We start from the raw sequence: 25712 nt of genomic DNA on the forward strand, positions 1-25712 counted from the left end.
CAACCCATCCAAGACCGAGTGGCTGTGGTTTCCGACATCCCGATATAATCAGTTGGTGCCATCACTGACTATTGGGGGCGAGTCATTGGCCCCCACGGAGAGGGTTCGCAACTTGGGTGTCCTCCTGGACTCACGGCTGTCTTTAGAAGAGCACATGACGGCCGTGGCCAGGGGGACTTTTTATCAGGTCCACCTGATTCGCCAGTTGCGTCCCTTTCTGGATCGGGACTCGTTAAATACGGTCACTCATGCTCTCGTTACTTCCCGCTTGGACTACTGCAATGCTCTCTACATGGGCTCCCCTTGAGGAGCACCCGGAGGCTCCAGCTGGTCCAGAATGCGGCCGCGTGGGTGGTTATGGGTGCGACATGGTGCTCCCATGTGACCCCCCTCCTGCGCGAGCTGCACTGGCTCCCGGTGGTCTTCCGGGTGCGCTTCAAGGTTTTGGTTACCACCTTTAGAGCGCTCCATGGCATCGGACCGGGGTATCTACGAGACCGCCTTCTGCTACCAATAGCCTCTCACCGACCAGTACGCTCCCATAGAGAGGGGCTCCTCAGGGTGCCGTCGGCCAAACAGTGTCGACTGGCGGCCCCCAGGGGGAGAGCCTTCTCTGTGGGGGCACCTACCATCTGGAACGAGCTCCCCACAGAGATACGGAAGATCCCGGACCTGCGCACGTTTCGCCGTGCTCTCAAAACTTTTCTATTTCAGCAAGCTGGCCTGGCCTAACTCCCCTCTTTTAAATTATTTTTTAAATTTTTTAATTTGTGATTTTATAAATTGGGTGTTTTAATCTGTGTTTCGGCCAAAATATTTAATAATTTTAAGGGATTTTTAATATTTGTATTATCTGTATTTTATCTTGGCTGTTCACCGCCCTGAGTCCTTCGGGAGTAGGGCGGTATAGAAATTTGATTAAATAAATAAATAAATAAATAAATAAATAAATAAATCTCAAACTAAATAATTTTTTACCTATTTAATATGTACAACATAATGCATTGAATAAAAATATCTAGATTTCATTAAATTTTAAAATAAAGAAACCTAGAAACTCAACCACGGATTGAAAAACCCAGAACCCAAAACTTATTACCAAAAACCCTGCATTCCCTCAAACATACAAAATGATCTACAAATAGGGAGAATTTCTTGTAATTGATTTCCCTTTTATGTGGAATGAAAGTATAGAGAAGATATTTGTCACTAGAGATAGTATGGCACTTGAGGTGGAACAGTGATCAAATGGGTTTTGCCCTTGTTTTCAGCATACTGAACAAAAAACAGAAATGAATACCAGAAATGAATACTGTATATTACTTTCAAAGTGCTCCTGAGAGATTGGTGAATGCATAGCAAAGATCTTTAAGAGTCAAGTATTAGTCAAATATTGTTTGAGTTGCATATTACTTTGAGGCAGCATATGGTACGACACAAGCAGGTTCTAACTCATGAGTTTTCAAATTTGGGAGAAATTTGGAAGCCAAGTACAAACAAGGTGGTTTTAGTTAAAAAAAATAAAGCCTACTTCTTTTGGATCCTGCTTTAAAACCCATTTTACAGAGGTAATTTGCTGAGATCCAGATAAATCACTTGATCAAGAGTCACACAGCCTTGCTTATACTTTATTTTATTCTGAGTAAAATCTATTATTCATATGCTAGAAGAGAGCATAATATTGCTTCTGTATTTATTCTGGCCATTTCAAATCATTGCTTGGTCATTAAATTCACCAATATTTATAAAATTCCTAATCTGTAACAAATATACACAGGTATTTTACTGGAATAAAAACTGTTATCTTATATTTTGTAGAAGAATATTTATAGAATGTAGTTAGGATTGGCTGCTTTATATGTATAAGCCCACACCACTGAGTATTTATGCCCTATCTCACATTGTATTAGCATTTCAAAGGATTGTACAATTCAGTCTAGATTGCTTTAGGAAAGCTGTTCATTTCTGCATTCAAATCCATGCAGGTATTATTATCCATCTGGTATAGTTAATATAGTTGTGTGTGTATATATGTATATGTATATGTATATGTGTATATGTATGTATGTATGTATGTATGTATGTACATATATATATATATATATATATATATATATATATATATATATATATATATATATATATAATTCCAGAGCAGGATCCTAAACACGGGCTATAAATCATGTTTTTCTAAACCAGGACGGGGCTACCTAGCTCTTAGGGCTGGGTCTGACCCTAAGATTCTCTTTATATAGCTAGCAGACCTTAACCATTAAAACTGAATAAGTTTCTCATGCTGAGAAACTTTAAGTTAAAAAAAAGAAATCCTCCAGTTAAAATATGTACATCATAGCTTAAAACAAAGTAAATTCTCTAATGTTCTCCAAGCCCAGTGCCTTCCCACCATTGTGTATTCTGTTCTCCCACCCACTCTACAATTCTTAATTTCTATAATATTAAAAGAGATCCCCCCCTCCCGTTTGCCAAGGCTCCCCCAATTCAAGGGGACAGGGAGGATGAAAATCATGTTCACACAGCTTGCTAATCTAGGCTAACCTGAGTAGCTTGTAGTTCAGCAAGTTTTCATATCCCACCCACCACCTTATGTGGTGTGACTGTTGTATGAATAAGGCAATCACAATATAATATGCTTCACTTCTTTGGCATAATCAGTTCTATAACACAGCGATTTTGCTTTGTTAATCCAGGTTTAGAATGTGATATAAACCCTTCAGCCTTACAAGGTAGTCCAGACAAGAAACATGATCAGATGAGCTAATTATATTTTATTGTATATGTTATGTTAACAGAATCTTGCAAGTCTGAAAGTACAATTCTCCCATCTCTTTATAGCTCTAGGGGAGTCTCTTCTGTCCCATCCACATTCCTGCTGCCGACTGAGCTGCTTTTTATTCCTAGTATTGTCTTTGTTATGGCTCTTTTGCCCTGTCTCTCCCAAGGTCATTCTTCCATACGTTCACAGAACCCAATGGTGGATTTAAAGGACACCCCTCAGTAGTGGCATGATACCTCCAAAATTAAGAAAAGCCAGATCCGACTGATACTTGAATAGGAGCCACCAAGAAATCTTGGGGTTTGGGATTAGTCTGAAGGGTCAAAAGCAGTCAGTCAGAGAGAGAGAGGAAAAAAGCAACAACACACCACCGTGTAATTGTTGCTGAGTCAAGATGGACTTCAAGGAATCATTGTCTTAGGTTAACCCCGGGTAAGAACACTCAGAAGTTTCAGACTCTTTATGTTTTACCGCCATCACTTTTGCAATAAAACAAATGCACATCATCTCGCAACAAAAAGCACGGTCGTCTTTTGATCACATCCTTCCTGCAAGCAACGCGGAGTTAAGGTGAGGCGGACCATCTTAACGAGCGCGTTAAAAACAAAAACAAAATACCTATTCACGGCTCTCAGGAATGAGAGTCAGTGAACTCCTGGGGACTTACTTCTGCCTAAGTGCGCCCAAGCAACACTGAGGTGGTGCCTCGCAACCTAAGGGGGAAGGGGAAAAAAGAAAAAAACCTGTCACGCCGCCTCCGTTCGCCGCTTTCTTCCCACCGAGCAGCGAAACCCACCCCGACCAAGCTTCGCTTCTCTTCTCCAAGAGGCGCATTTTAAAGTTAGGGTAGCGGCGTTCCCCGCCTCCTCTGGCCACCTATTGGCCGAGGTTTGCTCATCATTTCCCCGCCAGGGAAAGGGCGGGGCTATGTGACGCCCCGGAGACTGGCGGCTGCCGCCTCTGCTGTTACCTAAACGAGAAGGCAGCGTGAGAGGAGCTCGGTGGAGAGCAGCAATTGCTGGGAGAGCTCGGGAGCGCGTGGACTTCGGGCAGGACTTCGCCCGCGGGGGAGGGAGGGTGGGAGGGAGGGAAAGCAGCGGCAGCCTCGCCTCCCACAACATCAAGCCGGCTTTTATTTTATTTTTTCCCCCCTTTGCTTTTTTCAAAAAAGAAAAAAAACAACAACAGCCTTTGGCTGAACGCTGCTTTGTTTTATTCTCCTTTGCTCCCCTTTCTCTCGCATCCTGCCAAACAAAGGAAACAGAAGGAATTCCGATTTGCGGGAGACATGCGTTCCATCAGGAAGAGGTGGACTATCTGCACGATAAGTATCCTCCTGATCTTTTACAAGACAAAGGAGATTGCAAGAACCGAGGGGCACCCGGAGGCGCAACCCAGCGGGTAAATGCAAAGCGTTTGCTTTCACACGTATTTGACAAAAGGGAGGAGGAGGAGAGCCGGGATGCGCGTTAAGGTGCAAGGGCCGGTGGTGTTTGCTCCCCTCAGCCCCCTCTCCTTCGCCAACTTGTATTGAGTAGGTGTGTATCTTTTGGGGGGGATGTTGTGAAGACCTCTCTCCACACACCCACATATACACACCCCACCGCCCATTTCCTTTTGATCTGCAGTCTGCGATTTCGCCCTGGTGTAAGAACTGAACGTTAGGGCCGGCTTTAGGAGAGACGTGATTTCCCCCAAGGCGAAAATGACGGCGGGGTTTTGGAAAGAAGTTGAAAGGAAAAAAAGGGGATCGCCCGAATGAGTTATTCGACGGCTGGGCAGTTGCTAAGAGGAATAAAGCAAAAGGGCGCGTTAGAGATTTGGAAGCGTCGGTAGGTTCCGAAGTAGCGAGAATAGCTCGAGGAAGCGGCTCGGGTTTTGTTATAATGCTGGTTTGGGGGAGTGGCACTCCTCCTTCCCTTGCAGAAGTTCACCTGTGTTTTATCGAGAATGGTTGCGGATTAAGGAACGCCCCTGTCCTAGACGGGAATTTAGTGGGAATTACTTCCAAGTTAGTGCTCATATAAAATGACTTTATTCCAAACCCCGATGTCCCTTTCCTTTCCGCTTCTCCTGGGTTACACACCCCATCTTTGGATCATTTAAACAGGATTAGCGCCGAAGCAAGTCCGATTGCGCTCAGCTGCTGATGAAACTCTGCTTAGTCTCACTCGGTCTCCCGAAGGCTTAAGTTTTCTAGGAGTGTTAGGGACGCGGGTCGTCTATTTAGAGGGGCACATCGTCCTATTTCTTTCTTGGGTGTCCTTCGTGGCAGCAAAACCTCCTGCTGCTAATTTTCGCTTGAGACGATGGCAATTAAATGATTCATATTGCCACGCGTCTCGACTGCGTTGACACTTTACAAGCAAAACAAAACTTTAGCCCGTCTAGCGCGACGTAGCTGTGACCGAGACTGCAGTTCGCAGCGCGCACTTAAAAAGAGGGGGGGGAACCTCTCCCAATTTTACGGTATAACGTTGCATTTAATCCTGACGAGAGCTTCTTAACGGGAAAAAACGGGCGAGATCAGCCGCGTCGAGTTATTATTTTGGAGGATCCGAGGAGGATGTTGGGTGCCGTTAGTACTACTGCGTGTAACAGCACCCAGCATCCTCCTCGGATCCTCCAAAATAATAACTCGACTATATATATATATATATATATATATATAACGCTGCCATTGGTGGGCATAGCACTAATTTAAATCTGAAGCTGGCTTGTTTGGTGTAGGCATGTCTGTTGGCGGGTGGGAAGGCGTGCCCGAGGGGGTGGGGAGCCGGCGGTGCCTGGGAAATCCAACGTGGTTCGCGTAACAGTACAGCAGCAGAACGACGGTGCCGTTTAGGGTAGGGTAGGTAGTCTTGCCTCCCCCCCTCCCAACTCCTCCTCGCCCAGCAAAGAGAGGAGATGCTGTCGGCAGTGGAGAGGGGTGTGTGTGCGTGTGTGTATCTTTCTGGACTGCCTCCGCCCCAATTCCTGCTCCCTCCACCGGCACCTACACCTTTCATGCGTGTCCGCCTGCCTAGCCTCTCGAGAAACCCGTGGGTGCCTGCGGAGGCTGCAGCGTTTCGAATAGAAAGGCGGGAGACTTGAGGATGCGTGGCAGCCAGAACTGCTTGCCTCCTTCCACGTCGCCCTTATACAGTCCCGTTCCCAGGTCGCGTTTTCTTTGCAAACGGTCTCTTTCCTCGGCGAAGCTGCGGATCTCAACCCATTCGCAAAACCTTCCAGCTGCAGGAACAGAGCATGGCGAGAAGGGGGAGAGGGGGAGGGAAGCTCACCCCTCTAGCCTAGCGATGACCCTTGTTTCTGCTCCGGTTTTCTCACCTCGCGGGCGGGGTACGGTCGCCCCGATACATCCCAACCGGAGAGTGGGGGAGCTTGGCAATATCAGTCTGATCGGTTGTTTTGTGCTTCTCTACCCGAGGAAATAAAATAGAAGGAAGCGTCGCGGTGGCGTTTCCTTTTTGGTGAGTGTGGTCTGCAAACCCTTGCCGGCTTTTGCGAGGTTTGCACAAACAGGAAAAGTGCTGCACCACTGGATGGGTTTCGGTGATAAGGTTTCTGAGGTGCCAGCAGAGACAAAAGATGAGCTTCTTTGTTAGCCACGATTCTTGGATTTCTCTCTTCTGCCAAACACTGGCTGCAGCTCCTACAGCTTTACACCTCTGCTTTCCCAAACTGTTGGGATAACCCTCTGGAAAGAGAAATGCAACACATCTATTCTGGTTAAAGCGCCTACAGCAACCCTTAAGCTTGTTAAAAAGTATGGCAGCATTTATTGTGCTTCTCTCATTGCTAATATATTTTCCTGCTGCAGGAAACAGCCCACAAGCTGTGTTTTCTTTATTTATGGAGCTAACTTAGGAAAAAGGGTTGGTAGATCCCCCTGGATTCCTTTCTTTTCCCACTAAGCATTCCCTGCCTGAGCTAAAAGCAACCACAAATCATTCTCCTGAAGGCTGGAGTTTAGACACATCCTTAAGGTGCTAGTTTATTCACATACTTAGAATGAAATGTTTAGCTATCAATTGTGCTGGCAGGTGGCAGATCTTGTGGTTGCATGCAGGGTGAAGAAGAGGGGAGGAAACAGTTAATGAACATGCTCTGGGGTGCAAAGAAGTAGTAGTGCTAATCATGCGTGGCCAAGGAGTCAAATTCTCATCTGGCTAACATCATCTGAGTAGACCGTGGATACAATTCATAGAAGTCAGAATGGAGTTTGCTAAGTGTTGTGCCACCCCCCACCCCAATAGGAACCCCAGCCTCAGGAAATGCAACTGCATGATACTCATTTTGGCAGTTTCAGTGCTTTCAGTGAGTCCTCAGAAATTACAGATGTGGGGAAAAAATACAACTGTGTGAAACCACTTGGTAGCAGAAACAGCGAAAGACCTGTACAGCAGCCAGTGGCGCAGAAATAGCCCACATCTGGCAGATATCCTGTGTCATCTTGCTTTAAGTCAATCTTCAGTCATTGCGATTCTAAAATTGTTTTGAAAGGGATTCCCCAAGGGTCGATGGGACCATCTGTTATTGTTATCATTGTCATTTATAGTATTATTAGAGTAGTGTTATTTGTCAATAAATCATCGATGGTGTCAATAAGCCATCTAAAACTTCACAAAAGGATTGATGAACTGAAAAATTTGGGGATACCTGGTTGAGAAGAACCTTAGTTAAAACTGACAAGTGCTCTGAAAAGCTCTGGTTGGGGATTAATTTCTATAATCCAGGTATTCAGGCTCCCTTGAAGTTTAAGCTAAAAGGTCAAGAAGAGCAGTGACCAGAGGAAAGGAGGTGTGGGATTGAAATAAATCAGGCAACCTCTTGATTTCTGTACCATAATTTGTTTCTAAAACTTTCTGTATGGATTTATCTATTCGTCTTCCTGCCCAATATTAAAAATCTCTCATTGAAATAGTTCTGTAGGCTGTTCACTTTTTTTCCAGAATAAGTTGTTGAAACCATTGTTTTCTGGGGCAGGTCTGATCTATTAAAAACCAACTTTAGAACATGTTGAAGTCTGTTTTTAATTGCTCCCCAGAATATACGGTATATTCATGGGTTCTTGAATGCTTTCTTACTAGCAGAGAGATGAGGAAAAATACAGTTTGCGTTATCCTTTGAATGTGTGCTTCTGGAGAAGGGTTAATAAGTCATCTACTTTCACAGGTATACCAGTACATGCAGAATTGAGAGTTGATTGATGATACTTTCCGAGTGAGTTGGTTAATCTGTTGTAGCACAAAGTGGTCTAAAACATGATTGAAACCCCCAATGGAATTACTGCCAAAGTTGGCCTCTCTTTTATTGATACACATGTGCCTTCAGTCACAGTAAAACGAGCTATCTTTCCCCCATCGTTTCACATATTTTATATTTTATTTATTTGGAAACTTCTTTGCTGGCAAATTAACGATCTACTGCAATGACTTGGTGTCTTCCAGTTTCTGCAGAAGAACTTCGATTACCACTGGCCATTAACATATTGGCTGGAGATGATGGGATAGGAATTTTAGTTACAGATATTTTAGACTTGGGCAGAGCTAAAGAAAAAAGGTAACGAACCATCTGATTGGCTTTAATATGCTAAGTTCATAGCTATAAAAGTTTAAAGCAAAGTATAAATATCTGAGTAATAGTGGTTAGGGGAAAAAGAAAAGACAGAAGTCCTGAATACTTGATTTTACATTTTCATTTTAAATGTTTTTTTATTACATTTAATTTTACTTATATATTACTTGAATGTTTAGCATTTTTTTAAAAAAAAATGGCAGTTGGAAAACTACAGCAATAGCTATAACTAAAGGTTAATATGCTTTATTATCATGTACTTACCTAAATCTATAGGGTTGTATATTTTTCTCCTATTGTATATCCGTTAACTCTGTAATTGTCTATTTAATAACTATTTGAAAGATTTTAAGTTGGAATATTTTTAATATCCATAAAGAAACAAGGTCCAAAATCAAAATAAAGTAAATGTATCCCAACTCTAGCATCCCTCTAACCACCACTGATCTCAGATCTTGGAGGCCTATATAATGGCCTAATTGCTTGTTGAGTTTTGAGATTGTCTCAGTGATATTAGAAATTAAAACTTTGTGTTTGCTGGCATTCAATAAAAGCGAACATTGCTTTATATTCAAACTAACATAATTAGTAGTGAGGCACAAAGCATTTTAAAAATATTGCTTGCTTTACAAGAAAAAAATATAACATTTTATTGTATTGAGATGGAGGCAGAAATGTTCCACTTGATTTTTCTGAGTATTAAAAAAAAGAGAAAACAAATATTCCTTGAAATCAGCTTGAGCAAGCCAATAACAAGATTGCATAATGATGCTCTCTGAATTGTAATGTCAGTTAAAAGTTTATAATATTAATATAACTTTTTAAAGTAAAGGGATTTGTCGGGGGAGGCAAACTAGCCTTTGTCAGATCATTGGTCAAATTATGGCAGTAGTACCTTTTCCAAACAAAACTATATAGCATAACAAAAGTGACTTTTCTGCCAAAGACTCATCTTTTGACCGTAAATCAAAACATTCAACTGTCTCTCGCTTCTCCTACGCACCGTTTCTCCGTCAAGGCAGCTCCAGTTATTAAGACTGTAATACACATCATAAGATACATATCAAGAATGTTATTTATTGAACCTGTAAATCAAGTTTAGGGCAAAGAGGCTAGCTATGGTGAATTCAGTGGAAATACGACACACTGACATTTATGTTTGAATAAATTTTACAGAATTGAACTATAAAAATGGAAGATTTGAAGCTATCTGAAAATGTGTTCTCAACTGGTATGAGTTCTACTTAATGCCACAAGAAATAATGTTTTCCTAGTTTGTGGTAAGAGTTTATATGAAGACTCTTGAACTCTTCAGATGATTTTTTTGCTAAATTTGTTTATAAATTCCCTTTTATAATAGATTGAATCATAATTTCACTAGAAAAATTGTGGCCTTTTTAAAGTAAAGATTTGCTGACAGAAGCAGGAAAAAATATAAACAGAATGGAAAGCAGCATAGATTCAGCATAGAAACAACTTTGGAATCATTAAAAAAAACATTTTAATTAAGGACCAGAGGCAAAATCAAGTTCAAAGTAAGTATTCTAAATTCTCATTCATTTTTCAAGATTTAAAAACTGCTTATCCTAATGATTTTGAAAACAGATTTTGAAAACAGAATAAGCTTCAAAAAACTTTAGTTGATGAGATGTAGAATACTGAGGTACTCCACACCATCTTAACTCTCACATCCTTCATTGTGCACAGCTTTGTGACTAACCTTGTCCAAACCTCAAGCACCTGCCAAAATGGCTGATTCTGATTTGGATGACATGATTAGCTAACAAAACTTAACCAATAAGTTACACATGAGAAATGGAAAAATATTGGTATGTGCTGTTTATTGACAATATGTAAAAAACCATATTTTCCTTAAAAATTGTTATAAAAGAGTAAGAAGGAATACTAAAAAATGATAACTCAGGATAAAAATAAACCAGAAATGTCCAACAGACCAAGAACATTAGCTTGAAGTTGGAGAAATAGCATGAAGAGGAACATGCAGATTTCCTAAACTACTTTTAAATAGACTGTGGTATAGCAATAGCACTTACAGTATATACCGCTTCATAGTGCTTTACATCCCTCTCTAAGAGAGGGCTGTAAAGAATCAGTATATAGCCCCCAACAATCTGGGTCCTCATTTTACTGATCTTGGAAGGATGGAAGGCTGAGTAAACCTTGAGCCTGGTGAGATTCGATCTGTCAAACTGCTGGCAGCCAGTGATCAGCAGTAGTAGTCTGCAGTACTGCATTCTAACCACTGTGTCACTGTGGCTCATTGTATTATTATCATTATTATTTTTATTAACTAGGTTTTCAAGATATTTTGACGGCTAAGGTCTGTTATAATTACTTGTTCTGCCCCAGCTATGGACCCCAAAAAACGCAGCACACACAAAGTCCATTCAAACTTTAGTTTACTGAATAAACCAGTCTTTTACAACAATGGCTGTTAATTAATTGCATTAACAGCCACCAAGAATTCAAAGAATAATTGAAAGCTTACTATGGTTGGCAGAATGCCCAGAAGCAATTTGCAGGAAGCTGATAAGATAAGCCAGGCAAGGCACGAAGGTATGGGAACTAAGTTGTTCCCTGCAAATTGCTTCAGTCGGCGTTCCTCCTTAAATAGGCTAAGGGAGTGGCCAATTAGCCCCAAGCCTTACTCTCGAGGAGACCTCCTCCTAAGAAGCCACTCCTGCCTTTTGGCAGCTCTGCGCACCCGTGCATCGAGAAGAGGCTCCTCCTCTTCGTCCTCTTTACTTAAGGAAGCTTCTGGAGGTTCTGAAGGCCCTGGCTGAATCCCCGCCTCTGGCACCACATCTTCTCCAGCCTCCTCATTGTCCGACTCGAGTGCCAGCTGCACAGGCTGCTGGCGCAGCACCACACCAGCCTCCTCGCTGTCTGAATCAGCTACTAGCTGCACAGGCTGCGTACGGGCCACAACATCACTAAATGAATGATTCGTTTAGTGATCAAAGTTATAACAGCATTGAAAAAGTTACTTACAACTGTTCCTCACACTTATGACCATTGTAACATGTCGCAGTCACATGATCAAAATTATTCGACGCTCAGCAACCAGCATGTATTTTCAATGTTTGCAGCGTGCCAGGATCATATGATCGTATTTACAATCTTCCAGCTGGTTTCCAATAAGCAAAGTTAATAGAAGAAGCTGGATTTGCTTAATAACCACATGATTCACTTAACAACTGCAATGATTTGTTTAACCATGGTAAAAAAAAAGGTTGCAAAATCGAGTGGAGCTCATTTAACAACCATCTTGCTTGAATGAAAATTCTGGTTCCAATTGACTTGTAAGTCAACGATTACCTGTGGTTTAAGCATAAGTACTTTTAGGGACAATTATTTGTCTGATTTGTATTTCTCCTTTTCCCAAGAACACAAGGCAACAAACTCAGCTCTTCCTTTCCAGGTTTTACCACAATAACTGTCAGGTACGAAAGGACAAGGACTACCTGCGAAGTTCCAGTTAAACTGATTTACTACTACTACTACTACTACTACTACTACTTCTACTACTCCCTTTGCATGAGAACCTACTCAATTAATGATTAGCACTAATTTGGCGCTGGATAAGAGTCAATGAAATTCAAAAAGAGTTTAACTTAGTCCATTTGTGTCTATGTAGAGCACAGGTGTCAACTCTCATCACATCGTCACATGACGTATTGTGACGTTTTTCCCCTTCGCGGAGCTGGGGTAGGCATGGCTTGCACATGACGCATCCGGCCTGTGGGCCACCAATTTGACACCCCTGATAAGAGCTGATTTCTCTTTGGATTCTGCCTCTAGGTTCTGCCACTTCTTCTACTATAATAACCCATTGCACTAGATTGGCTTGAGAAAGCAGTCACTTAGCGAAGTTTGATCACTGATGGTGGACTTGAAGCTGCCTTTCACTTATCCTAGTTCCAAAGCCTTCACTCCCGTGCTGCAGTACACCACCATATCATGCTGTATATGATTATATATACAGTGTATGTATATCACCGCATCAAAGGTGGGTTTCAGCAGGTTCTGACCAGAAATTTTGAGTAGTTTGAAGAACCGGTAGTAAAAATTCTGACTGGCCCCGCCCCCATCTATTCTCTGCCTCTCAAGTCCCAGCTGAAAGGGAGGAAATAGGGATTTTGCAGTAACCTTCCCCTGCCACGCCCACCAAGCCACACCTACAGAACCTGTAGTAAAAAAATTTTGAAACCCACCACTGCATCGCATACTGTGAAACACCCATGGCATTTTTGGGAAGTTCCTAAGGGGCTACAGTAAATTCAATACAAATGAAAAATCATTGTACAATTCTTATGCATCCCATAGTGTAGTTTGATCATTTTATTTTTAAATGGCCTATGATGCTGCTTCAGGAGATGAAGGTAACATCACCCAAAAATAAACACACAGTTGTGTGTTTATTACTTAAAAGGGACTGATTCATATGGCGTTGACATGGAAGGCAGAGATTTGCTGTGTAATTAATTTTGGCATGAATCTGTCCCCTATGATTTATGTGAATATTGTTCACCAGAAATTTTATCATTATTCTTTAAAACATTAAATTTGAAAAGGTTATTATGTACATCCATACACGGGTATGTAAATGCATATGTATTCGTATTCCTTGTCCCATTTTAAAATTACTATGTATGAAGTTTGAAATAAAATTTGCTTGGTTTTTTTTTTAAGTTCAACTTTGAGCTGTAAATCAATCATACGTATTGGATGGGATGCACATCCAGCAGATATACAGTCATTGATCCTATGAGTTCTCCTAGACAAGCTTCAAGATGCAATGAAGCACAACTTAGTCTTTGTGAATATCGTTGTGTGGCATGAGATTGCTATATGCAGCTGACAGAAATCGACATTCTTTTAGGGTCCGGCAGTTTTTTGGTGAATTGTGCTGTAGCAGTGGTAAGTCTGATGCTGCCAGTTTGCTGTCAAGCTAAGATTAGACTACATATTATGAAGCTCTGTATAGTTTAGGCTTTCCTAGCTAATAACTGCTTTCTCCGTTACATCTGTGCCTGGAATGTAAAGATTTAGCAGAACTGCCCTCTTGAGGATGCTGCACTTGCATAGGGTTCATGGAAAGGCAACCCAAAACAGCTGATTCTCAGCCAGAGGTTTCTTAACTGAAATTCCCTCCCTCTTTAATCACGATTGAGACTAATCTGAAGATGTATCTGTTGAACTGAGTCTTTAATTTAATTGGTAGGGCAGTGGCTCTTGTTTGCTCTGAATGTTCTAATAGTTTTGTCCCATGCAATCACTTAAAGCTGCTCTTTTTCTAAAAAAAAAATAATTGTAAAATGGCTTGCTTGTATTTGTTTGGTACCCCTTGCATCAGATTTGTCTTTGATACATTGCTTTGTTGATACGTTCTACATAGAAGCAAACACATCTTACTGTGTGATGTTTATGGGCAAAACGTTTATTTTATATAGTGCTTATAGTTTTCATGCCAGAGACTTCAGATTCAGTTGCTGGCCCTCTTTCCATTTAAAGAATCTTACGTGGTGGGATGTGAGAAGGATTTCTAACTGAAGCTGTTGTTGGCTGCTACTCAGATGGTACAAGTCAATGTGGACAAATGGTCTGACCTTGTATGAAACAACTTATGTTCCCGCAACTAACTAGATTTTCTCAGGCATCAGTCGATGCATTTATCTCATGAGAGCCCCAGTCATAGACTCTGGGTGGCTCATAACAGTTAGTATAAAACCAGCATAAAAACTGAATTGTGAAATAACTGTGCTCCTGGGATGGAAAAAACAACCACCGTCAAATCTCTCTCTCTCTTACTTTATATTAAGACATTATTGACCTCTTGGAAATAGTATAAACACATTAGAGATTTCCTTCTTTTGGGATTTTTTTTTTTAAACTTAACTGCCCAAATTCACTTAGATGAAAACCCTTCTGCATGCAGTAACACCTATATAATGACTTAATCTATATTTATACTACTAAAAATATTGTGCTTAACTGTTTGTACTTTCAAGTTAGCCCAAATGCTGCTAATACCACAATCATTTTCGAATCAAATCTGCTAATTTAAAAATGCATAAAAATCCAGGACCCATTACTCTCATGTAATTGAAATTTCTATGATGTTCTTATCATAGTTTTATTCACAAGGCATTCCCACATTGGGATTGGGATTTCTGATGGTCCTCACCAGCTTCCCAGAAGCAAAGTCAATGGGGAGGCTGGCAGGAAGTCAGAAGTTGCTTCCGTTCCCATTGCTTTTTTGCCTGCCTATGATCATTCTACTTATCTGTTTAGGTAAATAAACATTGATTTATTATTGAAGCTCATTGGCCACTACATTTATTTTTCGATTTATGATATATACCTTTCTTATTAATTACAGGACAGTTTAGCATTACAGGACAGTTTAGCATTGATATAAACAAAATATGGCTACCCACAATTTAGTGTTCATTCTGGTCATACCAAACTGCCTTTCTCTCAAAGGATGACCCAATGGCTCACAGTCTTGTCTAGTTAACAAAGTTAATAGTCTATTTAAGGGTAAATACTTATAATTTGAGTAGTTGCTTTAGTTAGAAAGCAACGTGAGCATCCTGTCTCTTTCTTCCAGTAATAAATCAAAACAATGGAAAAGATGTTTCTGTGATGTTCATAATGAGCCAGGTTGATAAGAGAATTACATTCCCAGTAGGCCTGAAGGCAATAGGTTGTCTTATGGGTTATGTCATGTTTCATAGTGGACATAGCTTTCTCCTCCTATATTTGGTTACAGAGACTCACTCTCTAAACTAAGATGAATATCACACTCAAGTGAGTAATAATAGGGTTGATTTATTATTAGAGATTTTCACTGAAATGGCCCATCTTAGTTGTTTACAAGTAAATTTGTAACAAGTTTACTCGATCAAACAAAGTATAAAGAATATACTCCTCCTTTGTGAGGAGCCATTTCATGTTCTGGTTCTAATTTAGCTTCTGACTACTTGTTTAGAAATAGAGAAGAGGAATATTAAAATTAATTCTATGCATGTGTCTTCATTGCAAAAATGAAAACAGTCTGAAAAACAGTCTTGAAAAACAGACTAATGATATTGATAAGCAATCTGGTTTTAATTTTCACTGACAGACTGAAAGTAGTTAAAACCAACAGGCCCATGGTTTAGGTGATTTAAAAGAAATTAATAAGAAATACATGCTAGGGAAATATTTTAATGGGTACAGGTCATGATAATTATACATTATATTAAGGCTAGCTTCTAAATACCACTTGATTTGGATTTAAAGGATGAGAGTTATTTTCATATGGGTGTATTTTAGGAATCCCTTTAATATCCTGATAGCTGTTATGATGGGGGAGCATTGTGGTTCGTAAGGTTAGGATGCTGGGTTGTTGTTCAGCAGGTTCATGTTCAAGTCCCAGTTGTTGATGTGGGACGGGTGAGTTCCTATCACATGCTCCAGCTCCTGCCTAGCTAGCAGTTTGAAACTGGATGACCATGAGTATATAAAAGGGTACCACTTTGGTGAACATTTTAATAGGGACAAGAAAGGAGCCCCCACTGGCATTCCCTGGGCAATGGTGATGTCACTGTTCAATTCTTTCAACCTGGAAGCACTTCAGTGTTCCCAACATGACTGTTACGATGATGTAATGGATTGTGTGGGTGACCTTGGAGAATGAGAGGAAAAGATGCTGCTAGCAAACAATCAAACAAGAGCAGAAGGAACCCCCAGTGGCTTAACAGTCAGAGAAAGAAATTTAGGAAGGACCCACCCTGGTCAGGCAGTTAAAGGTGCTGGTCATAAGGTTATACTTTCAGACTTGCAAGATTCTGTTAACACGTAGTCTTACAATAAAGCAGAATTTATTCATCTAATCACGTTTCCTGTCTAGTTTACCTGATAGGTGAATAATGATGTGGAATTAATTAATTAAAAGGACTTTAATCTGATTCAACCATGTTACAATTATGGGAAAGTAACTATACCTCAAATCAAAATAGAGAGTTCCTACTTTTGATGGAATTCTGCTGACATTTCAAATTATAGTTAATAATGCATTATCAGCTGAACCTAGCAAATAAATAATGGCCAAAGATTCAGTCAGTTAATAGAAGGAAAAAAAAACCCTCCAGTTTTAAGGATGTTTCAGCTTCTAATCATTCAGTGGAAGCCAGTATGTAAAATAAAAATAAAGTATGTTTGTTGTTGTGCTGAAAATAGGAGGAGAAAGAACAGGTAGTCTTTAACTTAATGACAACATTTGAGCCCAAAATTCTGCCGTAGTTGTTAACTGAGTTGTGCTTCATTTTTCATCCTTTTTTTTTTTTTTGCCATAGTTGTTGAATGAATGAATGAAGTTGTTAAATGAATCATGCAATTGTTAAGAGAATCTGGCTACTGCCATTGAGTTTGCTTGTCAGAAACTAGCTGGGAAGGTTACAGATAACGATCACATGACCCAGGACAGTGGAGCTGTCAAAAATACATGCCAATTGCAAAGTGTTGAGTATGTGAATATGGTGATGCTGCCATGGTCGTAAGTGTGAAAAAAGTCACTTTTTTCAGTGCTGTTGTAGGTTTGAATAGTCACTATAGTTGTAAGTCAAGGACTACTTGTATTAGATATTTGTCATCTCATAAAGTAATAAAGGTGGAAGAAAAAAAGAATCTAAAATGAGCCATGGTAGTGTTCTAACCATGGTGGTTAGAGTGCAGTACTACAGCTACTTCTGCTGACTGCCGGCTGCCTGCAATTTGGCAGTTCAAATCTCACCAGGCTCAAGGTTGACTCAGCCTTCCATCCTTCCAAGGTGGGTAAAATTAGGACCCAAATTGTTGGGGGCAATATGCTGACTCTGTAAAACCGCTTAGAGAGGGCTGTAAAGCGGTATATAAGTCTAAGTGCTATTGCTATTGCTAAAAAAACCCAAACTTGTAGCTGGTATTTGTGAAATGATACCAAAGGAGGCTTTTGCCTAATCTCTGAGCTAACAACCTTTTGTTCTTTTTTACATTGTGTTTCAGAGATGGTGAGCAAAGTTTAAGTAGATCAATGGTCAATAGCTCCGATAAAATAAGCCGGAAGAGTGGCTCTTCAGTGTTCCAGCATTCTGTAGAAAGATGGAAAATCAATTCCTCCTTGGTGCTGGAAATAAGGTTAGTATCTTAAATAATACAGCATATACTCATTCATGTGTATAGCTTGCAGCTTTGATGAGACTGGGAAACCTTTTTTATTTAGCCTTGTCTGCTGTGTTGGATACAAAATTCTAGAAGATGAATAATCATGGGAAAATAAATTTTTCTCGGTCTGCAGTACTGTATGGATTTGTGAAATTGCAGAAGATCTTGACTCTCTTGGGAAAAAGTCACGAAGCAACTTTGACCAGAATGCTAGAAGATGTTAAACTGAAATAGCTTCTTGTATATATAGGTTGTGTCTAATGTTTGCATACATTTAATATTTCAGAGTGATGAAATAGAAATATGAAAGTAAATTATACTGATAATCAATGGTTTGAGATTGATTTTTAGATAGGATTTTTAGCTAGAATTTAACTATATTTAAAGCAGGACATATACTATTGATATTTGCTGCACATCAACTTCTTAGGAGCATCTGGTAGCCACAGTTGAAGATTCACCTTTTGGATAAGTCTTTGAATTGTCCTTGCAAAGCACTTCTTTCAGAAGTCAGAAAATATACCTTCTTTCTACTATATCAGTCTTGTTAACTGCCTCACCCCAAGCTTCCTCTTAATTGCCATCAGAAAAATAGTAAAAAGCGGAAGGTACAGTTGAAACCACAAATGTCTCCATGGTTGTGTATTCATGTGATCAAAACTGTTGTGAAGATGGGAAGAGAAATGTCTTTTGGAAATAATCAGGATCACAACTAATGGTGTATTTGATAATTTGGGGTGAACATTTATCTTCTGCTAAACTTCAAAGGAACAGAATATGTTATTAGAGGTATCTAAAAATTACTTGTCTGATGTGAAAGCAAGGAAGAGGATATTTTAAGTTTTTAAAGTTTTCTTTATTCACAATCCTTACAGAATAAATTCCATACTGTTATGGAATGCTAATATAAAGGATCTATCAATTGCTGATCTGAATATCCTGAGCAGCAAGTGAATTGTATATAGCCTTCAAAAAAATTAGTGCAGATAGAGAACTAGAAGATATAGGGAAATCTCTGGATATGCCATCAAATGTAGTTGCCTGAACTTCTCCTCCCAAATTAAAATACCTTGCCCTGAGATTGAGAACATGGATTAAACAGTCACAGCATACTTGAACCATATCTTGGAAATAAAACAACAACAAATAACAGCAGTTAGTAGGGCTGTGTATAACTTTGATACTACTTCACTTTGATTAAGATTTGAATGAAACACCTCCTTGTAGCTCCTTCAAAAGCAATATGATATCTTTCTTCTAAAAGAAAATATTAAGTATTTATGTTGCTTTACCTTGATTTGTTTCAGAGCCCCTTTCAGCTTTTTCATGCAATGAAAGTTTTTGAGAAATCCTCCAGGAGAAAGCTGAGACAAATCTTCCCCTGCAGTGCTGTTGAAATTGATTTCAGGCTGGGCAGGTTAAGCACACAATGCAGGCATTCCCTTATTGAGGTCTGGAGCTTTCTGGCCTAGAGCATCCTTGGGCCACTTGCCAGAAACTTTGGTGAGACTGCAGATGAGATACTACTTATCTCCTTCGGGCATTCTGCAGAGAAAAAGCTACTCAGCTTTAACCAGCACATGAGGGAAGAGGGAGGGCATGTCTTACACAGTGTTTGAGAAAGATCAAAACAATCTGGAGGGTGTTTTGCCTTTGAGAGCATCATGGAGAAGGCACTGCTTTTCCACACCAGCCTGCTTTAGATATGAAGTATTTTCTAGGCTGGATTGTTTCATTGCATGCCTCTGAATCACCCAATTTGGAGATTCTTTGATGGGTGCTAGGGAAAAACCCTGAGAAGAAATCATCCAAGTTGGTTTGATGAGGTAAATTATGCCATTTCTAGGCATCAGAGAAGTGAAATCACATTGCTTTCATGGTATTAATCACAAAAGTAAAATGTAACTTGATTCCTTTTGGAGAGTTTTGGGTTGGTGGAAGGATGCAGGTGGAAGGATGCAGGCCAAAATTGGTGAAAGAAGGAAAAGTAGGAAGAAGTCTTTATTTGTATATATAAAATTGTAAATGGCTATTTCTCCATTACTATGCTTAAATTATATGATTTTTTTAAATTTAAATTTAATTTTCTACATTATTGAATCATTCGATGTAGGTGCATCTGAAACATTTAAAAATCACATAAAATTGAAACATTGAAATGTCTGTATAACTGACTTCCGATTGGCACCGCAGGCTTCGTGGACGGTCTCCTTAGACCGTCAGCCCCGTGACTTTGTAAAAGCCGCTTTGACAGCGCAAATCGGCTGTCTGGCGGCTGAAAAACCTCCCCTTTGGGAAAAGAAGGAGAGGAGAGCCAGTGGGCGAGAGTAGATCTCCCCGAAAGTCCTCTGGAATAATTCCAGAGGCGTGGAGGGTGAGAGCTCCCCAGCCAGCCCGCCAAGAAGCTCCGAAGTCGGGACGACTCTGGAAGCAAAGCTAGAAGCCGTGACTGATCCTGCTGTCAAAAAGTGAGTCTGACTGATTACAAGCGCAGGCAGAGCGGAAACAGCAGAACAAGCATTAAAAGTAACAGAGCTTAGCTCCGGAATTACTTTGTTTCAAACTGAATTTCTTTGAGCTGGAGGCTGAAGATGGCGTCTTTGTTATGGTTTTGAAAGTGAAATCAGAAACGAAAGTGCTTATTGAGAACTTTGTACTGGGAGAGTGGATTAAAGCTGCTGGGAAGTGAGAGCTTGTGGAGAAAAGACTATCTTGCCTGATAGTCTATAGTCTATAGTCTATAGACTATAAATTACAAGTATTTTAAAGTTGTTCAAGGGACTTTGAGGCTTTGAAAAAAAAACAAAAAGATCTTTTTAAAAGAGAAAAAAAAAGATGGCTTCTAAACAAGTTAAGCCAGGAGTTGTTAAAGGAGGGGGAGGTTCTCGAGTTGTGTCAGTGGTGACACAGAAAGCACAACTTCCGGCTGATTCACAGAGTCAGGAGGCTGCTTTTAATGACTTCAAAGAATTTATGAAAGAAGCCATGAACAATCAAGCAACAGCAATGAAAGAAGCTATGAATAATCAAGCCACAGCAATGAATAATTTAACAATACTTGTGGAAGGGAAACTAAAGAAAGTTGAGGAGGATATAAAGTCAATTAAAGAAGTGGTTGCAATAAAGCACGATGAAATAAGAGATGGTATTGTTTATACTGTATCAGGACTATCAAAACTTGTTATCCAGCTGGATGAGAAAGTGGAAGAAATTAATGAAGCCAATTTAAATTTGGAAAGCAAATTGGGAGATGTCATGACCAAAACCGAGAAAGTGGATAATGAATTGGTAATGTTACAATACAGGTCCATGGAGTTTGCTTTGAGATTGAGAGGCCTGAAAGGAAACAGCAAAGAAAATTTAAAGGATATTTGTGCTGATGCTATTGCAGAGATAATTAAAGAAAGACCAGAAGATGTGGCAAGCCGAATTGATAAAATCTACAGGGTTAACTCCTGGCTGGCAAGACAAAGACAGCTGCCAAGAGATGTGGTGGTTTATTTTACAACCAGGAGGATTAGAAATGACATTTTACAAGCCTCCTACAAGAATAAGGTTCAGGTGGCTGGGCAAGAAGTGGTGGTTTTGAAAGAGATCCCTCCAAAGATGTTGAGAAGTAGAAAAGACTTTGGCTTTTTGGTAAATGAGCTGAGAAATCAACAAGTGGCATACAGATGGGATGTTCCAACTGGTCTAATAGTGACTTACAGTGGAGAAAGATACCGGTTAAACACAGTCTGGAAGGCAAAAGATTTTTATGTCAATGTTTTAAAGGCTGGATACTCACCCTCACCGGGGGTGGGGGGAGGTAGGAAGAAAATGGAGATGATACAACAAGAAAAAGATGGAAAGCAGATACAAACTTATGCTGAAGTTGCAGCTGGAGGAATTATCATGGAAGAAGATTTGGATCTTGGGGGTTTACCCCCAACTTTGGAACCAGCTAAGAAGGGAGAGCCGAAAGCACAACGACTGACCCGATCAACTTATAAAGAACAACAATTAAAAATGCAACAATCTCAAGATTTGTCTCAAGAAGTCCAGAAAACAGAAGCAGTGGGGGGGGGGGGCGCTAGGCCGAAGAGTAAGGTGGAGGAGGATCTTCAGCTGATGCTCATGCGGCTTCAAAAGGCTAAAGATGGCAACTAAATTCCTATCTTGGAATGTTAATGGCCTAAATTCACCACAAAAAAGAAAGAAAGTATTTCACTACTTGAAACAATTTAATAATGATGGTATTTGTCTGCAAGAAACACATATTAGATTATTAGACCAAAAATATTTGATAAATTCAAGATTAGGTACACACTTTGTGGCATCAGCGCCGGAGAAGAAAAATGGGTTAGTCATATATGTAAGGAAAGGATTATCAGCTAATTTAATTGAGGCAGATGATCAAGGAATATATATTGCAATTGAATTACTAACACAGACTGGAAAAATGCTTTTAATTGGAATATATGCCCCTAATCAGCAACAAGATAAGTTTTATAAATTTTTATATACTAAAATAACACAATGGGATTATAAATCTTTTATATTAATGAGTGACTGGAATGGAGTAATAGACACGCAGAAAGATTAAAAAAAAGTTTATCAAAGATTTCAATACGTGCAAAATTACCTAAATCTTTTTTCGATATGATGGAAGATATAGAATTGAGAGATATTTGGAGAGAACGCAACGTGGAGGAAAGAGACTTTACTTTTTTTTCTGATAGACATCAATCCTTCTCCAGGATTGATTTTATACTAACCACAAATGATTTTATTTCTAGGGTAAAGAAGACAAAAATATGTCCAAGAACTCTAACTGATCATAGTCCGGTTTGGGCGGAATTCGAACAGGAGAAGGGAGAAAGGAGGTCTTGGAGGTTAAATGAAAATTTATTTAGATATGAAGAAAATGTGAAAGAGCTTAAAAAACAAGTGAAAGAATTTTTTGCTATTAATATGAACAAGGGTACCACTATGGAAATGGTTTGGGATGCTAGTAAGGCTTATATGAGGGGTACGTTAATACATTTGAATAATAAACATAGACTAAAACAACAAAAGAAGCGGAAAGAGATAGAGGAAGAAATAAAAAAGAAAGAACAATTACTTATACTTAATCCAGGAGATAAGAAGGTTAAAGAAACAATAAATATATTATGAGGGCAATTTAATATGTTAATGGCTGATCAGGTGGCAACCAGTTTACAATATGCTAAACATAATACATTTTGTAATGCCAATAAACCAGGTAGGTGGTTGGCCTACATGTTGAGGAAAAAGCAGAAATCATGAGTCATTGGTAAGACAGAATTTAGAGGTAAGGAAGTTTACCAACAGAATATGATTAAAAAGGCTTTTTTAGAATTTTATACAAAGTTATATGCTAGTGATTCAGTACAAGGTATAGATATAGATAGATACTTAAAGGAAGGGAATATTCCTGAATTAACGTTAGAACAGAGAGAAGGATTGAATCAACCAATAACTTCTGAGGAGATCATTGCTGCAATTAAGCAGTTAAAAACAGGGAAAGCTCCGGGAACAGATGGATTAACAGCTGTTTATTATAAGAATTTACAGTTTGAAATGGTAGAACCGCTTAGAGTTCTATTTTGTAAAATTCAATTGGGGGAGGAGTTCCACCCTCTTGGAGAACAGCTTTTGATTCACTGATTCCGAAGGAAGATCAAAATTGTACTAAACCTGAAAATTTTGGGCCAATTTCACTTTTGAACACTGATTATAAAGTTTTTGCTAAGATATTAGCGAATAGATTAATGCCAGTTATGCAACAAACAATTCATAATGACTAATCAGGTTTTATAAAAGGGAGGCAAATGAAATATAATGTTAGACAAATTATAAATTTATTGGAATATTTGGAAAAGAACAACCACGTCCCTGCAGCGTTCATATTTTTGGATGCAGAGAAAGCATTTGATCGATTGAATTGGCAATTTCTGTTTAAGATAATAGAAAAAATGCATTTTGGGGACTGTTTTATACACTCAATTAGAGCAATATATCAGGAACAAACAGCACAAATAATAGTCAATGGAGGTCTAACAGATGTTTTTAAAATTGAGAAAGGTACAAGGCAGTGTTGTCCTTTGTTGCCATTGTTGTTTATTTTAACTTTAGAAGTTTTGTTGAATAAGTTACGTGACTCTGATAAAATAAAAGGAATTGTAATTAGACAGCAGGATTATAGATTAAGAGCGTTTGCAGATGACCTGGTTGTTACTTTATCTCAACCTATAGAAGTGGCTCCCTATATGTTGGACATAAAAGGTCAATATGGTAAAGTATCTGGATTTAAAGTAAATCTAAATAAGACAAAGATGATAATTAAAAATATGTCCATATCTCAAAGAGAAGACTTAGGGAGAGTTTGAAATAGTTAAAAAAGTTAAGTATCTAGGAGTATATATTGCAGCCTCAAACACGAAATTGTTTAAAAACAATTAAGTTCTTTAGCAAAAAGTACAGAAAGAAATGGAAAATTGGAAAAAGCTACAACTATCATTACTGGGAAGGATAGCAGCAATAAAAATGAATGTATTACCTAGGTTTTTATTTTTGTTTCAAATGATACCAGTGCTTAAGAAAGATGGAAATTTGATGGAATGGCAGAAAGGGGTTAATACTTTCATCTGGGGTGAGAAGAAACCAAGAGTGAAACTGAAAATTAGACAGGATATATGTGAGAGAGGAGCTCTTAAAATGCCTAATTTAAGATTGTACTATGAAGCAGCTGCTTTATCACAAATTAGCAACTGGTTTAACTTAACTGAAGAAAGAATGTTAAACATAGAAAGTTATGATTTGTTATATGGATGGCATGCTTATCTGTTATATGAAAAAAAAGTGGATAACGTGTTTTAAGGGTCATATACTTAGAAATGCGTTGTTGAGGGTTTGGAAAAAGTATCAATATAAGCTAAATTATAAGATACCCATATGGGCAAATCCCAGACATGCAATAGAAAATATAAGTATAGAGCAAAAAAACAGGTGATTACTTATAAAGAGCTTCTTCTTTTGGAAAGGGGTAAGCTGCAACTGAAATCTTTAGATGTATTAAAAGAAGAAGGGATAATTTATATTTGGTTTCAGTATGGTCAGCTTCAAGCTAGATGGAGGGAAGATCAAAAAATTGGTGTTATGCAAAATGAGGAAAATCTGGTGAAACAGATTAGAGATCAGAGTCAGATGCATATTAAAAGGTTGTATAATGCTTTATTGGAAATAGATTCAGAAATGGAATTGGTTAAGGATTGTATGATAAAATGGGCACAAAACTTTCAGGAACCAATGATGATGGAAACGTGGGAAAAGATTTGGGTCAGAAATGTTAAATTTACGCAAGCACAAAATTTGAGAGAGAATTTTTATAAAATGTTTTATAGATGGCACTTAGATCCTAAAAAATTATCATGTATGTACTCGAATTTGCAAGCTAAACGTTGGAGATGTGAATGTGATGATGCAACCTATTATCATATATGGTGGACCTGTTAGAAAATCAAGGCATTTTGGATAAAAATTTGGTGGGTGATGCAGAACATTTTGAAAAGAACATTGAAATTTACTCCTCAATTGTTTCTACTGGGTATAACGACGGATTGTACAGTATTAGAGACTAAATTGATTTTGAACTTAATATCAGCAGCTAGGCTGTTGGTAGCGCAATACTGGAAGAAGGACTCTTTGCCTACTATTGAAGAGTGGATACTGAAAGTAACAAACTTAGCAGAAATGGCGAAAATCTCAGCATATTTGAAGGACTATACACAAGAAAGATACGTATCGGAATGGAAAAGATGGATTGATTATATTCAAAATAAGTATCAGACAAGAAAATATCAAATAGCTTATGAATGAACGCTAAGTATTAGAAGTATTATGTTATCTATAGTGGAGTTAAGGTTTCAGTGGGGGGAGTTAGTAGTCTGAGGATAGTAGGTTAATTTATCTTATGATTGTTAACTGAAATACCTTGTATTTTGCTCTGGGAAGTCGGGGGGGAGGGTGGGATGAGGGGAGGGAAAGGGTGGAGGGAACATTGGGGGGAAATTTTTTTTTTCTTTCTGTAAAACTTTTTAATAATAAAAAAAGAGAAATGTCTGTATAA

The 25712-nt window shown here is 39.0% G+C and overlaps 1 protein-coding gene across 1 annotated transcript in view; it reads left to right on the forward strand.

Moving 5' to 3' along the window:
• The first annotated feature begins 4082 nt into the window (after positions 1-4082).
• ST8SIA4 (ST8 alpha-N-acetyl-neuraminide alpha-2,8-sialyltransferase 4) overlaps positions 4083-25712 on the forward strand; it is a 91194-nt gene continuing 69564 nt past the window's right edge. The window contains exons 1-2 of the mRNA XM_070938761.1: positions 4083-4195; positions 17423-17554. Coding sequence (XP_070794862.1) covers positions 4083-4195; positions 17423-17554 — 245 coding nt within the window. The remainder of the gene's footprint in view (positions 4196-17422; positions 17555-25712) is intronic.

The sequence above is a fragment of the Pituophis catenifer genome, unplaced genomic scaffold, assembly GCF_029215685.1.
Source record: "Pituophis catenifer annectens isolate HBS135680 unplaced genomic scaffold, rPitCat1.0.hap2 SCAF_2, whole genome shotgun sequence".
NCBI lineage: Eukaryota > Metazoa > Chordata > Lepidosauria > Squamata > Colubridae > Pituophis > Pituophis catenifer.